The 15,142-nt window shown below is 45.8% G+C and overlaps 1 protein-coding gene across 4 annotated transcripts in view; it reads left to right on the forward strand.

The window, feature by feature from the left end:
- Positions 1-14,903, forward strand: part of Sgk1 (serum/glucocorticoid regulated kinase 1) — an 89,188-nt gene extending 74,285 nt beyond the window's left edge. Inside the window, exons 1-12 of one of the 4 annotated variants that reach the window (XM_090338098.1) lie at positions 7,059-7,131; positions 10,045-10,120; positions 10,575-10,650; positions 11,010-11,114; positions 11,220-11,303; positions 11,455-11,586; positions 11,806-11,918; positions 12,091-12,214; positions 12,528-12,623; positions 12,889-13,044; positions 13,168-13,257; positions 13,723-14,903. In XM_090338098.1, the coding sequence (XP_090194224.1) occupies positions 7,098-7,131; positions 10,045-10,120; positions 10,575-10,650; positions 11,010-11,114; positions 11,220-11,303; positions 11,455-11,586; positions 11,806-11,918; positions 12,091-12,214; positions 12,528-12,623; positions 12,889-13,044; positions 13,168-13,257; positions 13,723-13,890 (1,254 nt within the window). In that variant the 5' untranslated portion in view covers positions 7,059-7,097 and the 3' untranslated portion in view covers positions 13,891-14,903. Of the gene's footprint in view, positions 1-7,058; positions 7,132-8,690; positions 8,981-9,722; positions 9,851-10,044; positions 10,121-10,574; positions 10,651-11,009; positions 11,115-11,219; positions 11,304-11,454; positions 11,587-11,805; positions 11,919-12,090; positions 12,215-12,527; positions 12,624-12,888; positions 13,045-13,167; positions 13,258-13,722 lie in introns of those variants that run through there. The other 3 variants (XM_090338096.1, XM_090338097.1, XM_090338095.1) reach the window with 3 other exon arrangements.
- Positions 14,904-15,142: the final 239 nt, after the last annotated feature.

Consider the following 15,142-nt stretch of genomic DNA (forward strand, 5'->3'; position numbering starts at 1 on the left):
GTTGAAAGAAAATTTGCAGCAAATTAACTTCTTTTGTATTGGTAGCAATGAAGTTTGAACTCCAAACCTCATACTCTATTACGAAGCTACACCTCCAGCCCTGTTTTTTTGGTGGTTATATTTTGAGATAGGGTCTCACTTTCTTCCCTCCTGAGCATGGTCCTTGATTCACCTATTTGAAGGTTTCCTATAGTTGCTGGGATTACAGGTACCTACTGCACCACTGTATCTGGCTTCTCTCCATTGAATGATGTCTCTCAGACTTTATTGCTCTAGCTGGTCTAGAACTTGATTCCTTCTATCCTTAGCCTCCCAATTAGTTAGGATCACAGGTGTAAGCCACTACCAGGCACTCTGCTTACATTTGATTTTCGTTTAGTAATAACTCAATTTCAAATCTGGCAGCCTTCAGAATGAAAAGAATTTCAGGGCTAGGCATTATACCTATTGCCTATTGTCCCTGGAGGTTAAGGAAGCAGAGGCAAGAGGATCTTGAATTCCAAGCCTACATGGGCTACGCAGTAAGACTATGCATCAAAAAGCAAGAGGAACCTTGATGATATAGACAACTTAAAATATTCAGACATCGAGTAATTTCATGCCTAACATTGTACAAACTCAATAAAAAGAGTAATCATTATTTTAAAAAAAAGCAAGAGGGAAAAAATATTCAGGAGGGAACTCACTCGGGCAACATGTGAGCAGAGAGCATTTATAACAGAAAATAAAATGAGATGCTTGATAGACTGATCTGTTTAAGTCCCCAGGTTTGCCTTACTTGACCATGGTCTAATCAAATCCATACCTGTGTGTGTGACTGGCTTAAAGTATAACTGATACGATTGATCGAAGTATCATTGATATGATTGAGCTGTGGCTGATATGGTCAGTTGTATCATGTCTATTTGTCACAAAAATTTATACAGTACTCCTAAATCACTCTAAGTTGGACTGTAAATCTTCAGTTTAGAATTCAGGCTGGGAGCTCAGAGCAGTGGCTCATGCCTGTAATCCTAACTACTCAGGAGTCTGAGATCTAAGAATCTCTGTTCAAAGCCAGCCCAGACACTAAAGTCCATGGGTCTCTTGTCTCCAATTAATCATTAGAAAATGAGAAGTGGGGCTGGGGTTCAAAGGATAGGGCTGTAGCCTTGAGCTGAAGAGCTCAGGGACAGCGTCCAAGCCCAGAATTCAAGCACCATGACCTATCAAAAAAAAAATTCAAGCTGTGAAGATTACTTCAGAACAATTTTAGCTTAACAATGTATATGGCAATATATCCTAGGAAAAATAGAAAAAATACTCTTGGAATATTTCCATTTTATGACATGTATATTATATTTGGTTAAATAAAAATAGCTATTTTGTGGCTTTTTTTTTCTTTTGGCCAATCCTGGGGCTTGAACTCTGGGTCTTGGCACTGTCTCTAAGCTTCCTTTGCTCAAGACTAGCACTCTATAACTTGACCCACAGTGCCACTTCCAGCTTTTTCTGTTTATGTGGTTCTGAGGAATCTAACCCTGGGCTTCCTGCATGCTAGACAAGAACTCTAGCACTAAGCCACATTCCCAGCCCAAAATATAGTTTGACCTTCCCTTTTCAACAGCTCTGATTAAATTTTTATTTCTTAGAGGAAATTAAATTACATAACATATTTGAGTTGTCAAATTGTTGTCCCATGCCTAATCTCATCTGATCATTCCAATCACCTCGTGGGACTAATGAAATGGATATTAACCCCAAGATTACTTACAGAAGTTAAATACTTGGCCAAAACTATATAATAAATGATAAATGCTGAGACAGCATCAACTGAAAATCAAGTTTTCCTGGAAATTCCTCCAATTTTCTTTCCATTGGTTCAGAAAGGCAAGAGACATACAGCAATGAAAACAAACTTGAATGTGGACACAAGTGTTTGGTGGGGACGGGGGAAGAAATTCAAACTGAGATACAGCTCTATATGTGAAGCTGAGGGAGCTGGGAAAGAGAAAATGAGGACATGTGTAGGAATTCAAAACATTATCTACTTTTTGGTCCACTAATCTGCTGGGGGATGAGTCCACCATGCATCCGGACTAGAAAGTAAGAAGGAGAGTAGATGTTAGAAAGATAAGATGAAAGTTGATGAGAATGGTGGGTGGGTGAGACACAGGACTTGAGCTTCTTGACTTTCATGGAACTCAAGGTCTCTGAGCAGCCAGAGAGTTAAATAGTTCAGATGACTCGGGGACATGAGTTCCACAGAATGACCCGACTGGAAACCAGGTGAGGCAGTTCTGGGTCTCTAGAATTTCCTACTCCATGTATTTATATATGCCCAGATATCATAGAACTATGAGATATCTGAAATACAAAACTTCCAGGTCACTCCTCACTTGAAAAAAGTACCTATTGAAAATAATGAAGCATGGCAAATGTTACATTTTAATGATATTAAAATACAACAAGGCCTTAGTGGAGAAAATAACTATCTATGAACTTACATCTTCAATTTATCAAAATAGAGACCTTGCATGCAAGGACTTCTGCTTAAACCCAGGATTTAGCACAGAGACTGCTAGAAGAGACATGCTTCTTGGAGATTTAAAAGATTAAAAATATCAGAGACCAGGATCAGCTGGAGCTTGCTTCTCTTCTCTTTTCTGAAGACTAAGCTGAATGACCTAGAAAAGCTTCTTAGGTACCCACTGGCCTTCTCTGGCCTTCTCTGGCCTTCTCTGACCTTCTCTGACCTTCTTTCTGACCCCACCCTCTCCACAGGCCTGGATTTGCTTCCTATTGTCTCCCATCCACCAGGAACAATGAAGAACTTCTTGGAGTTAGTTTTTCATAGACCCTGCTTTCTTGCCCTCCACTGTAGCCTATACTTCAAACACTTGGTAAATAAGTGTTATCTGTTATCTTGGCATTCGGTTCTTTTAATACTGTACATTCAGGACCTTTGGACTGAGTGTGTGTGTGGCATGGGGGGGGAGGGTTGTTCTTGGGGAAGACAATAGCTAAGAAGGAAGTCAAAGAACAATGTAGACCAACGTTCAGGCCTAGTGACACAGGTGCAGTGGATTAAGTGGTTCGTGGTGTGTAAATGTTGTACTCACCACTCTGTGTGTTATTTTGATTTGGTGGTGTCCTTGTGTTGTCTGAGGTATTCTGTCTTGTGGGTGTGTTGCATTGTAGGGTAGGGGTGGTTAAGATAGACAGGCATATGAAAAAGAGCTCTTCATAGCCTCATATTGCTATTCCTGAGCTTTCTGTGCCGGTGGCCTAAAAAGGTAAGTAGCTGACACTCAGGGTTGAATGTCAAAAGGAAGTTCATTAAGCTGACGTGTATTACAACGATGCCAAGAAACCTGCCAACCACCCCTGCAGCTGTTTTTGCCACTGCTGGTCACTATGCCATGTGTCTTCTTTTGTTGTAGCAATTTGTAGGTAGGATTTTGGGGAAACCATGGTTATGGGTGGCCTGAGCTTCTGAGGCTTCTTTCTAGATCAATTATAGGATCATGGAGGCAGAGACTTGGGGAGAGGCGTACAGTGAGCAAATGAAAGCTTTCAAGTTTCAGTTCAATTTGACAAAAGGTGTCCACCAGAGATCCAGGCTCCTTATTCATTTCTGGCAATCTGTAAGAAAAGTAGGGGTGAGGGGGGCGGGTGCCTTCAAGTCAGTTCCAACTTTCATTATATATGACTCAAGAGGGGTTCAGCCAGGGACTAGATTACAGCTTCCGAGGCTGGCCTCTACAGCCTGGAGGATGTGGCTGAACAGGTGGCTTCACCCTGGAAAGGCAAAGGAAATGAGGATCCTTACTCCAGTGCTCTCTGATCCTCTCCTTGCCTCTGTGTTAGCAAGTTATCCTGGCAAAGTACTTTCTGTAACTTGACAAATGATCTTTTAGATGTAAATGATTAAACATAAAGCTATGTTAATAATATAGCTGGATTGGTAAGGCCATAGTCCTTAGATTGTTTTCCCATTCTCTCTTTCATCCAGAACTTTGTGTCATTGTTCATAATCATATAGAAAGCTCCCTATTCACTATGTGCCAGTTACAAACCCTGAGAGCTACAGACAAAGCTCTCGTTGAGGTAGTATACCTTACCCTTCTTTTCCTCTCTCTCTCTCTCTCTCTCTCTCTCTCTCTCTCTCTCTCTCTCTCTCTCTCTCTCTCTCTCTCTCTCTCTCTCTCTCTCTCTCTCTCTCTTTGTTGATCATGGGGCTTGTACTTGGCCTGGGAGCTGTCCCTGAGCTCTTCACCTCAAGGCTACCACCCTATCCTTGAGTCAAGCCCCACTTCCCATTTTCTAGAGGTTAATTTGGAGATAAGAGTCTCAGGTCCTTTTGTGCCCGAGCTGGCTTTGAACCTTAGATCCTCAGATCTCAGCCCCCTGAGTAGCTAGGATGACAGGCTTCTTTTTTTCTTATCATATCCTAATTGGTGACTGTGTTTTTACTTCCATTTGTATTATACTAACTTTGTATTGCCAACATTACAAAGCTGAAGAGAGGCTGAATTTCCAACCAATCATAGACATGCTGATTTATAGCCATCTATCAATTCTCATACTCAAGAGATTCCACTGGCTTCCTCTACAGTCTCTCCAGATTAACATTTAAAAACCTGCCACAGATGGATGCCTGTCATCCTAGCTACTCAGGGGGCTGAGATCTGAGGATCGCAGTTCGAACCCAGCCAAGCAAGGAAGTCCATGAGATTCTTATCTCCAATGAATCACCACAAAGCCAGAAGTGGAGCTGTGGCTCAAGAGGTAGACTGCTATCCCTGAGGAAAAAAAAAAAAAAGGACAGGGACAACTCCCAGGCTATGAATTCAAACCCCATGACCAACACACACACACAGAGACACACATACACACACACACACAGAGCTGCTACAAAACTCTACCATCAGCTTTCCTGTGGCCTCCCATTTCTAGAAAGGATGGGTATAGAACACAAGTGCTATCAGCTTGACTTAGGGGAAAGATATCACAGAATAAATAAAGCAGGAGTTTTGTGAGTTTTAAAACCTCTTAACACCATTATTATGGGTAATGTGTTCCTCTTAGTTGCCTACTGTAACATATTTTTCACGCATGTCATTTTTGACATTTATGAATATGCACAGTGATCATCACTACAGAACTTGCCTTTATAAATAGATATTTAAATTACCCACTTTGCTGATTACTTGTCCATAATAGCAATCATGAATAAACCCATTTGTCATCATCATTTTGTGTTTGATGAATGCTATGAAAAAAAAAAAGATGTGCATTTGCTGGCAACTACCAACACAAGCTGATTCATTTGGTGGCTCTCTGGAGTAATAATTATGCTTTCTGCCATTTCTATGTGCTTTGAGGATGCTCCAAGCAAAGATTTCTATATGCATCAAACAATAAATTTAAAAAATGGGGATCTACACTGCACAGTCAGTAAGTTGCCCAAATTAAATACTTTGAGCAATGCAAAACAATGAGATTACCCTGATATGAATGCAAGATTTTGTATCACAGAAATCAAGACCCACACAACTGACATTCTTAATACAAGAATTAATTTGGCTAAGGGTTTATTATTATCATTGCTATTATTTAAATTTCCTCAGCCAGCTGAGGGTGGCTCACACCTGTAATCCTAGCTTACAGAGGCTGACATCTGAGAATCTTGGTTCAAAACTAGCCCCCGCAGGAAATTCCATGAAACTCTTATCTCCAATTCATCACCAAACACAAACACACACACACTTTCCTCTAATATCTTGGTAGTGATTTGTGAGCCTTTAAATTGAATAGAAACCTAGCATGCATGAGGCCCTGGGTTTAATTCCTCAGTACCACATACATTGAATAGAAAGGGGGAAAAAGTAAAATTGTAGGGGAAAAAAAACAAAACCGTTTAAGTCTCAATATGTCTAGCCATTCATTAAAAAGAAATAAAAGATTGTAACAAAAAGCAATCCTCCGAATTATTAAAATATGCGTGTTCTAGAAGCGGGTGTGCGGGAGGACTGGACTGGGGAGAGGGTGGATCATTCGTTGCAGGGCATTTCTTGGGGCCCGGTGAGATAGGGGGGGTGGGGAGGAAATCCCGGCGTAGTGGGGCGATTCACCCAGAGGGCTCGATCGCCCTCTAGGTTGCATTTACCAGCTCCGGCCGGCCAGCGGGCCAGGAAGACCCGGAGGATAAGGGGGAGGATGAGGGGGAGGAAGAGGGGAGAAGGAAGCTGCCAGATCCCCCGCGGGTAGGAGCACAGACTATCTGGACTCAAGAAAGAGGCTGGCGACAGGAAGGAAGGACGGAGCAAGCTTTCTGAATAGCGGCCGGCGGGCGACCGAGAGCCTGCGCCGCGTTACCAGGCGGTCGCCCGCTGTCCCCTCGCCTCCCCCGGCCCGCCCGCCCCCTCCGCCGTGTGTCACCTTCCTGTTCGGAAGTCTTAGTAGGTTGCAGGGACTGAGCTGGGGGCGCCTGCTCCACCCGTCAGGTATCCGGTTGGAAGCCCAGCCAGTCTCAACAACTCGATTTTCTCCCTTAAATGATAAGTTTAGCAGACCACCCGTCTCCCGGTGAGGAGCACTGGGGAGGGAGGGGGAGGGAGGAGCAGACTTGTGGCTTTGCTGTTCCAGCCGCAAATCCTGTGCCTTTTCCTATTCCACTCAAGAGCCCTGGAACTCAAATTCCTTTCTTGTCCCTTTGGAATGGGGCCTGAGGGGGACTTTGGGAAAGTAAACTGCTTTAAATATAAATATATGTATACATGTATATGTATGTACATATATGATTTTTTTTTCTGAATCCATTTGTGATACTCAGTTAAGTTCCATAGTGAGCTTTGCTGGGGCTGTCATAAACCCAGGACACTGATGACTGTAATTTTCTAGATGATATTGCAAGGAGAGAATAAATGGCCCAGTGTTGAACTTTGCAACTTGCACCCTTCCTGTATGTAAATTCCCTTTATATAAAGTGGGGTTCCTCGTAGAAGAGGGACAGCTCTTGGGGCATCTCAGAGCTGGCAGGCTTAGTAGAGGAACTGCAGTCCTCCTCCCCACACAAAGTAATCATCATCTTCACATCCTGAGCCACCTGAAGAATGAAAGAGAAGGCTCTAACATCCCCCTGGAAAGGTTCGTGCTTTGAGTACTCGAGTTGGGGGGCGGGGGAGGGTTTTTTTTTTTTTTTAAAGGTGGAATTACTTGGCATGGAGAAGCCACAAGAAGTAGCCTCTAGGGGGGGAATCTCTGGTAGAACGTTTTCTTCTTTCTCTTTCTTTTTAATAAGACAGTGTCACTTAGTCCATGCTGACCTCGACTCATAATAATCATCTTGACCCCTCCTTCCAGTGCTGGGATTACAGGCTTGGGGCCACTACACCCAGTCAGAAAGGTTTCTTAATGTTTTAAAAATAAATAAGCAGGGGAGGTTTTCTGGTCAGCCAGAGCAGCTCTGGCTGTCTAGAGGGGGGTCATGCTGGGCTGGCTAGGTTGTTTGGATGATGGGGTGTGGGGCGTGGGTGCACACTGGCAAGTACCGGCCATCATCTCCGCAGAGTGCATGCCCCGGGAAGCAGACAAGGCGCAGATACCTTGCATTAGGTGGGAGCATTGGTTTCGGGGAACAGCGTGGATGTTAAGCCAACTTTGCCAGTGGGTCTCCGGGAGAGGGGATACATGCTCCCCCTTTTCCCGGTTTTGGGGCCATTATAACTGAGCAAATGAAAAGGCACCGGAGACTGCAGATCCTATTAGGGCAAATGAGATGGCTGTGCCTGCAAAGCTACACCCCCCCCCCATACACACACCACCACCACCACCCTGCCCTAGACCGAAGGCGAGGCGCTGGCGTGCTATTCCTGGTTCGACAGCTGGTGTTGTGGAGCGGGTGGGCTCTAATATGGCACAACCCTTGGCAGTAAGGGGTCACGGCAGGGCACCAGCCAGCGCCAGGTACTGGCTCTGCAAATACTGGTAACTTGTAAGTCATCTCTTCCCAACCCTCCCCCGTCCCCCCACCCCCAGCCTCGGTGCTTGCAGCTTCCCGGCCGGCGCTGGCGCGCGTCGCCGCGCCTCCAGACCCGGTGTCCAGGGAGGCTGGCTGGAGCCGAGTCTCCAGGGTAATCTTCCAGGCTTTCACTGGTTACAGTCTCTACATGAACTCTGGAGAAAGATCGAGGTGAACGCACGGGTCAACCGTGAGATAAACCCCAGGAGGGTGGAGAAGATGGGGACAATCAAAGGGATTTTAATGAAGTCAGTGCAACGTGATCGGGGTGTGTGTGGGGGGATCACACATCCCTCCCCACGAGGAGTGGGGGCTGTAATCCAGGATGTCAGGGTCAATCCAGGCTGGCTACACTTCTGAGCCAAACCAGTGCTCCCCCAAACTCTCCACCTTCTCACGTGTTGTGGGCATGGCAGGGATTAACGTGGAAGGGAATTAAAAAAAAAAAATTACGCGCGGAACGGACAGAATGTTCTCAGAGATTACTTTAGGGGTGGAAAAAAAGTGAAATGCAGATTGTACTCCCCCCCCCCGCGCCCCGCTTAGTGCAGACTTACTTCTATTTCCGCCCCCTCCCCTCCACATTCCTGACCTCTCACTCCCCCCCCCCCGCCCCTTCCCTCTTTCTTTCCTTCCTTCCTCTTAAGTTCTGGGACTTTTTCAGCTTTGCTTGGTTTTGGCCAAAAGCACAAAAAAGGCGTTTTCGGAAGCGCACCAGGGCCATTTGTTTGTTTTTGGGACTCGGGGCAGGAAACCTCTCCGGGCTTGAGTCACGGCGGCCCCTCCAGGGACGCGGCAGCGCCGGCCGCTCGCTCTCGCCCGCCGGTCGCGCCGAGGTCCCCGCTGTCCGCGGAGCCATGGGGGAGATGCAGGGCGCGCTGGCCAGGGCTCGGCTCGAGTCCCTGCTCCGGCCCCGACACAAAAAGAGGGCCGAGGCGCAGAAAAGGAGCGAGTCCTTCCTCCTGAGCGGACTGGGTAAGCGTGGCCGCGCGCCCCACGGGGACTCGCCCGGCTCCCGCCCCGGGCGCGCGCTCCGGGAGAGCTGGGCGGCTGCGTCCGTTCCGGGCGGGGATCGGTGGGGCGGGGATCGGTGAGGGGGGAGATGGGGTGCAGGTCTGCGGGAGCGAGGATCGGCCAAGCCCGGAGTCCCGGGATCCAGGCGGATCCCCGGCTGACCCGGGCGCGCCGCCAGCACCCGAGATAACCTCCCCCACACACCCCGGACGGGTCCGGGCTGGGGTGGCCCAGGCGGGAACGCTGGGAAGGCCTGGTCGGGTGGAAATGGGGTGCACGCGGGGTAACAACGCCACCCGGATCACCGCGCTCCGGGAGGAACGCGACTCCGCGCGGCGTCCTCGACTCCCCGGCCCAACACAATACAGGGGAGGAAAACATGGAAAATTACTCGGAGCTCCCCTTCCCTCCTCGCCCCCTCCGCCTGTGCTTCCCTAGCACCAGTTCCAGCAGGATGCAGGCTGAATGCCGCCCCGTGAAGGGCTCGGTCCCGGGAATGGGGGGGGCGGGCTCGCCCCTAACTCGGGCTGGGAGCTGACCATCCGCAGCCTCGCCGCCGCCGCCCTCAGCTCCGACAGCCTGGGGGTGTGGTCGAGGGCGTGGTCACGCGGTGGCCCCGCCCCCTGCCTACTCATTGTGGCGCCGGCCCCGCCCCCGCGGCGGTGCAGCCTTTATAAAGCCGGCGCGCCGTTCCGGAGCTCAGTGTTGGTTGAGCCGGTCTCCCCGCAGCCAGGTCTTGCGTTTACCCCGGGGCAATGACGGTGAAAACCGAAGCTGCTCGTGGCACCCTCACTTACTCTAGGATGCGGGGCATGGTAGCGATTCTCATCGGTGAGTCGAGAAGGGGCATGGTAGCTGTTCTCGCCCATGAGTGTAGGGAAGCGACCTCACTCCTGCTCTTGGGTTAGGCGATCCGATCCGGACCTGCTTGAAAAGTCCGGGATCCGATTAGGCTTGCGTAGTGGCTGACGTTACCTTACGGAGCCGTCTAAATACTTCTCTTTTCCTTCCTTTTAAATCCACAGCTTTCATGAAACAGAGAAGGATGGGTTTGAACGACTTTATTCAGAAGATTGCCAATAACTCCTATGCTTGCAAACAGTAAGTCTGGGGAAATTGGAAGAAATTAAAGATAGAGAACAATTTGAATTGATCAGCAGCAAAGATTGATTGACATCACTTTGTGGATGGGGAAACCGAAGGCTTTCCTTGGGGGAGATGAAGGGGGCTTGGAGATCTCTTTTCTCCTTATTCGGATGTATTTGAACCATTTTTAAGCATTAAAATTAATTTCTGGGTTGTGCTTGTATTGGAACAGGATAGATTTTTCTAAATGTTTACCTGATTCATAGCCTTGCGCGGACAGCCCTAATGCCTGTATTAGGCAGTTGTGTATAGCAGCTGTGTTGTCATTTTCTTTACCTAATGTATTTGGATGTTTCCAGTTTGAGTACTGTATTCTCCTGAAATAGTCAGCCAGAAATTCACTGCTTATGTCGGTGTGCCCTCTAGCGGCAAAGTAAGCATTTCTCAACCGTTCCTTTATTCTCTGCAGTCCAGAAGTTCAGTCCATTTTGAAAATCTCCCAGCCTCAAGAGCCTGAGCTTATGAATGCCAACCCTTCTCCACCGGTAAGTAATCTGTTTGTGATGAATTTATGGAGGAAAATTGTAAACGAATCAGTATTGCTACAGTCGGGGTTAAACTGGCCTTTTTGGAAATTATTGTCATGGCACACAATGATCCTTGGTTCACTATGTAATGAGTGATTTAAGTATTTAGGTATTGATTCAGTGGGATATTTTAAAGGCATATTTTACAACATGGTCATGTGCAATCTCTAGTCATTTGTAGTGGTAACATAAGTTAGCCAAACGTCATTTTGAATAGTGTGCATAGGTGTTTTGCTGTAGCTGTAATATCTTCTACATTGTCTTATCTTAGCGTAGCTGTCTTTCCAGTATTAAAGGTGCATGTTTTTATTTTCTAGCCAAGTCCTTCTCAACAAATCAACCTTGGCCCATCATCCAATCCCCATGCCAAACCATCCGACTTCCACTTCCTGAAAGTGATTGGAAAGGGCAGCTTTGGAAAGGTAATTTCAAAACAATTTCCTACTACATGCTCTTCTGTGTGGTCATTCATTGTACAATCTCCTAGGAGGAGCTAGAAAAGTAATTCACTTTGATTGAAATTTCAGGTTCTTCTAGCAAGACACAAGGCTGAAGAAGTGTTCTATGCAGTCAAAGTGTTGCAGAAGAAGGCAATCCTGAAAAAGAAGGAGGTATGAGCACGCTCACCTGATGGGTTGAAGTCAGATGTGGATGTAGGCACTCACAGAATAACCTTTACTGTGAGGTGTGTGCTGTGCGTGTGTGCGGGTGTGTCTGTCAAGTTGAAATTCGCCACTGAATCTTCATTGCATTTTTTCATAGGAGAAGCATATTATGTCTGAGCGGAATGTTCTCCTGAAGAATGTGAAACACCCTTTCTTGGTGGGCCTACATTTCTCCTTCCAGACTGCTGACAAGCTGTACTTCGTCCTAGACTACATTAATGGTGGAGAGGTAAGCTGGGGAGAAGTAAAAGCCAATGCTTTGGGGTTTCTGTACAACCTGCCTTGGTTTTAATTTGAGAAGAAAGATTTTCAAGAATAGTTGAGGAAAAACCATGGGATCTCAGATAGTTAATGAATTAGTTAGGGCCACTTCCTATAATTGTTAAGTGTCAGGATTAAATTAAGTGCTTTGGCTGCAGGCTGACTAACTTGGTTCTATCCACTGCAGCTCTTCTACCACCTCCAGAGGGAGCGCTGCTTCCTGGAACCACGGGCTCGATTCTATGCTGCGGAAATAGCCAGTGCCTTGGGCTACCTGCACTCTCTGAACATCGTGTATAGGTAAGTCAAAAGCTAATTCATAACTGATTAACAGAACAAGGGCTCTGTTTACATTATTCACAATACAGTGAATTGAAACTGCTTCTAATACCCTTAGCAATCATCTTCACAGAGGATTTCTTGCACAGTGAAATTAACCTAAACCACTTTTATTTTCCTTTTTCTTTCGCAGAGACTTGAAACCAGAGAATATTTTGCTAGATTCACAGGGACACATTGTCCTTACTGACTTTGGACTCTGCAAAGAGAACATTGAACACAATGGCACGACCTCCACCTTCTGTGGCACACCTGAGGTAGGCGCTCTCGAGTTGACTTGATGCCTGCTCTACCCCGTTTTGCTGAAAAAAAGATACAGTAATGCTTTAAATACAGAAAGCACAAAAACCCCTCTCCATTAAAACTGTTTGTAAAACCGTGCTATATGAGATACCTGAATCCCTAAAAGAGATATAGACATCTAGTTGTTTCATAAATATCAGGATACAATCAGGGTGGTGGAGGTGTCTGAAATGAGTTTTGCAGAGTTAGCCTTGGGTCTCATGTCTGGCCTTGGCTTGTGTGGTTGCACAAGTTCTCTAAACTCTGCTTTCCTTCTCTGTCTTATAGTATCTCGCCCCTGAAGTGCTTCATAAACAGCCCTATGACAGGACAGTGGACTGGTGGTGCCTGGGGGCCGTCTTGTACGAGATGCTCTATGGCCTGGTGAGTTAGGAGGACATGGAGAAGGGATGGGGATGATGGGACATGGCCTAGAATATCCCCCTACTGGGTAAATTTGCCCTGGGCACAGCCAGCATGCTTGCCCTTAAAGTGAATAAGATGTGTTGGTCATTTTACAAATGTATTCAATAACAGAAAAAAAAAAACCTACTCATTTTCACCCACTCTAGCTCATTCTATGTGATAAGGCATGCTAGCATCACTTCCAATTACATATGAAGTAATTCCTCCTCTTCTTTTTATTTAGCCTCCTTTCTACAGCCGAAACACGGCAGAGATGTATGACAACATTCTGAACAAACCACTCCAGTTGAAACCAAATATCACAAATTCCGCAAGACATGTCCTGGAGGGCCTTCTGCAGAAGGACAGGACGAAGAGACTCGGCGCCCAGAATGACTTTGTGAGTCATTTCCCTCTTCTCTTGGGCCTCTGGTGGCTCTGATGGCTCGCCAGACATTGAATTCTTGATGGAATTCTTTTGCCTGTCCGAATTAACCTTCAATTTCTTTTTTTTTCTTCACAGATGGAGATTAAGAATCACGTCTTCTTCTCGCTCATTAACTGGGATGATCTCATTAATAAGAAGATTACTCCCCCTTTTAACCCAAATGTGGTGAGTATCTCTTCTTGGCTAAGTATACTGAGGCCTAAAGAGCATATTGTGTTTAAGTCAGAATTGTTGGGTGGGTTGTAATTGTATCTATATCAAGAAGTAGGTTTACTTCCAAGGAGTCAATTATAGACTTAGCATATCTGCCAGAAAAGTTATCCCAATAAAGCTTACGAAAGTTTTCAAAAAAGCTTATTTTTTCATTTTGAAATCTCCCAAGTAAGATACCAAGGAGCAGTGCCAGGTATGGGGGTACGTGTTGTAATCTGAGCTGAGGCAGGGGGATCAGAAGCTTTAAAATCAGCCTGGGCTACATAAAAAAAGACCTCATTTCCAAGACACCAAGAGACCGAGAGCAGCTTCCTCATCTTACAGTGTCCCTGGCTTTAAGTTTGCGTCTATATAGTTTTAAGAGAGTAGAACATGAATATTTAACATCATGGTGCATTTTCCTCTTTCCTGTCACAGAGCGGACCCAGTGACCTGAGGCACTTTGACCCTGAGTTCACAGAGGAACCCGTCCCCAGCTCCATCGGCAGATCCCCAGACAGCATCCTCATCACAGCCAGCGTCAAGGAGGCTGCCGAAGCCTTCCTGGGCTTTTCTTATGCTCCTCCTGTGGATTCCTTCCTCTGAAGGTCTTGGGGGGGGGTGTGGATTGGAAGGATCCTGCCGTGGGTGTTTCAATGTTAGCCCTTGGGCGGAACTGCCAGCTGACAGGACATCTTAAAAGAGAATTTGCACATGTCTGGAGGCTCGGCAGTCCTGTTGCACAGTTTGCTGGAAGCTTTTCCAAGGGCACATCCTCTGGGTGAGCTCCTGAGCTGTCTGGTTTCCACTCTTCCTTCCGTTGTGGTGCTATATTGGAAGTGAGCATTAGAGGGCTGCCTTAGACAGGTGCAGGAGTCTGATGAGAAGGAAGACGCCCCGTCTAAGGTCTGTCCAGGCAGTGATAAGGAATATTCTGCAATGTGCCTTTTCTGATGAGATCGTGTTAGCTCCAAAGCCTTTCCTATCGTGTGTTTCAGTTTGTTAGTGTTTTTTTTTTTTTTCCTTTTCCCCTTGTGGGCTGACTGTGTGAACAGCAGTACGGTGTGGTATGCCGGGTCACACACAGATGGGTTTTGTTATATAAACAAGAATCAATGTGACACTTGCAGGATGCTACTACAATGTGGGACATTGTTTGTTTCTTCCATATGTGGAAGATAAATTAATGTGTAGATTGTTCTTTTATTTGTAAGATATACTTAATAACTAAAACTTAACTGAAATGGTCTTGCGTTGACTTGTATCCAGATGCTTAAGGAAAGCATTGCTGCTACAAATATTTCTATTTTTAGAAAGGGTTTTTAAATGGACCAACGCCCCAGTTGTCGGGTCAAAGCCGTGGGTGTTTTCATTGTTAAAATGGGCATTATTTATGGACTTTTTTTGCATTCCTGATAATTGTATGTATGTATTGTAAAGAAATTGTGTACATTGAGTTACATAACATTAGTATATTTAAACTTACAGGCTTATGTGTAATGTCAGCTTCCATTTTAATGTACTGTAATTAACATGGTTATAAAATGTAAATTCCCTCCCTGCCACACAACTTTTTTTGTGTGTAATAAACCAATTTGGGTTTGCAATAAAAAAAAAAACCTTGAAAAATATCTACAGAAATTGTGTGGTTGTGTTATTTTGTATAGTTCGATGAAAAGAGCTAGGAATATGGTGCTGTCATTTCTAACTTAGTGCTTCCAGCAACAAAGGACTGTATTCCTGGGAAATCAAAGGTCAAATAGAAGGTGTTAAGGCCCACCTTGGCTGGACTGTAGCTGCTGAGATAAGTACTTGGCCAGAAGGAAAAATTTTAAAGGACAACCTAAATTTTAGGTTA

The sequence above is a fragment of the Megascapheus bottae genome, chromosome 8 (assembly GCF_031878675.1).
Source record: "Megascapheus bottae isolate mThoBot1 chromosome 8, mThoBot2.hap1, whole genome shotgun sequence".
Lineage (NCBI taxonomy): Eukaryota > Metazoa > Chordata > Mammalia > Rodentia > Geomyidae > Megascapheus > Megascapheus bottae.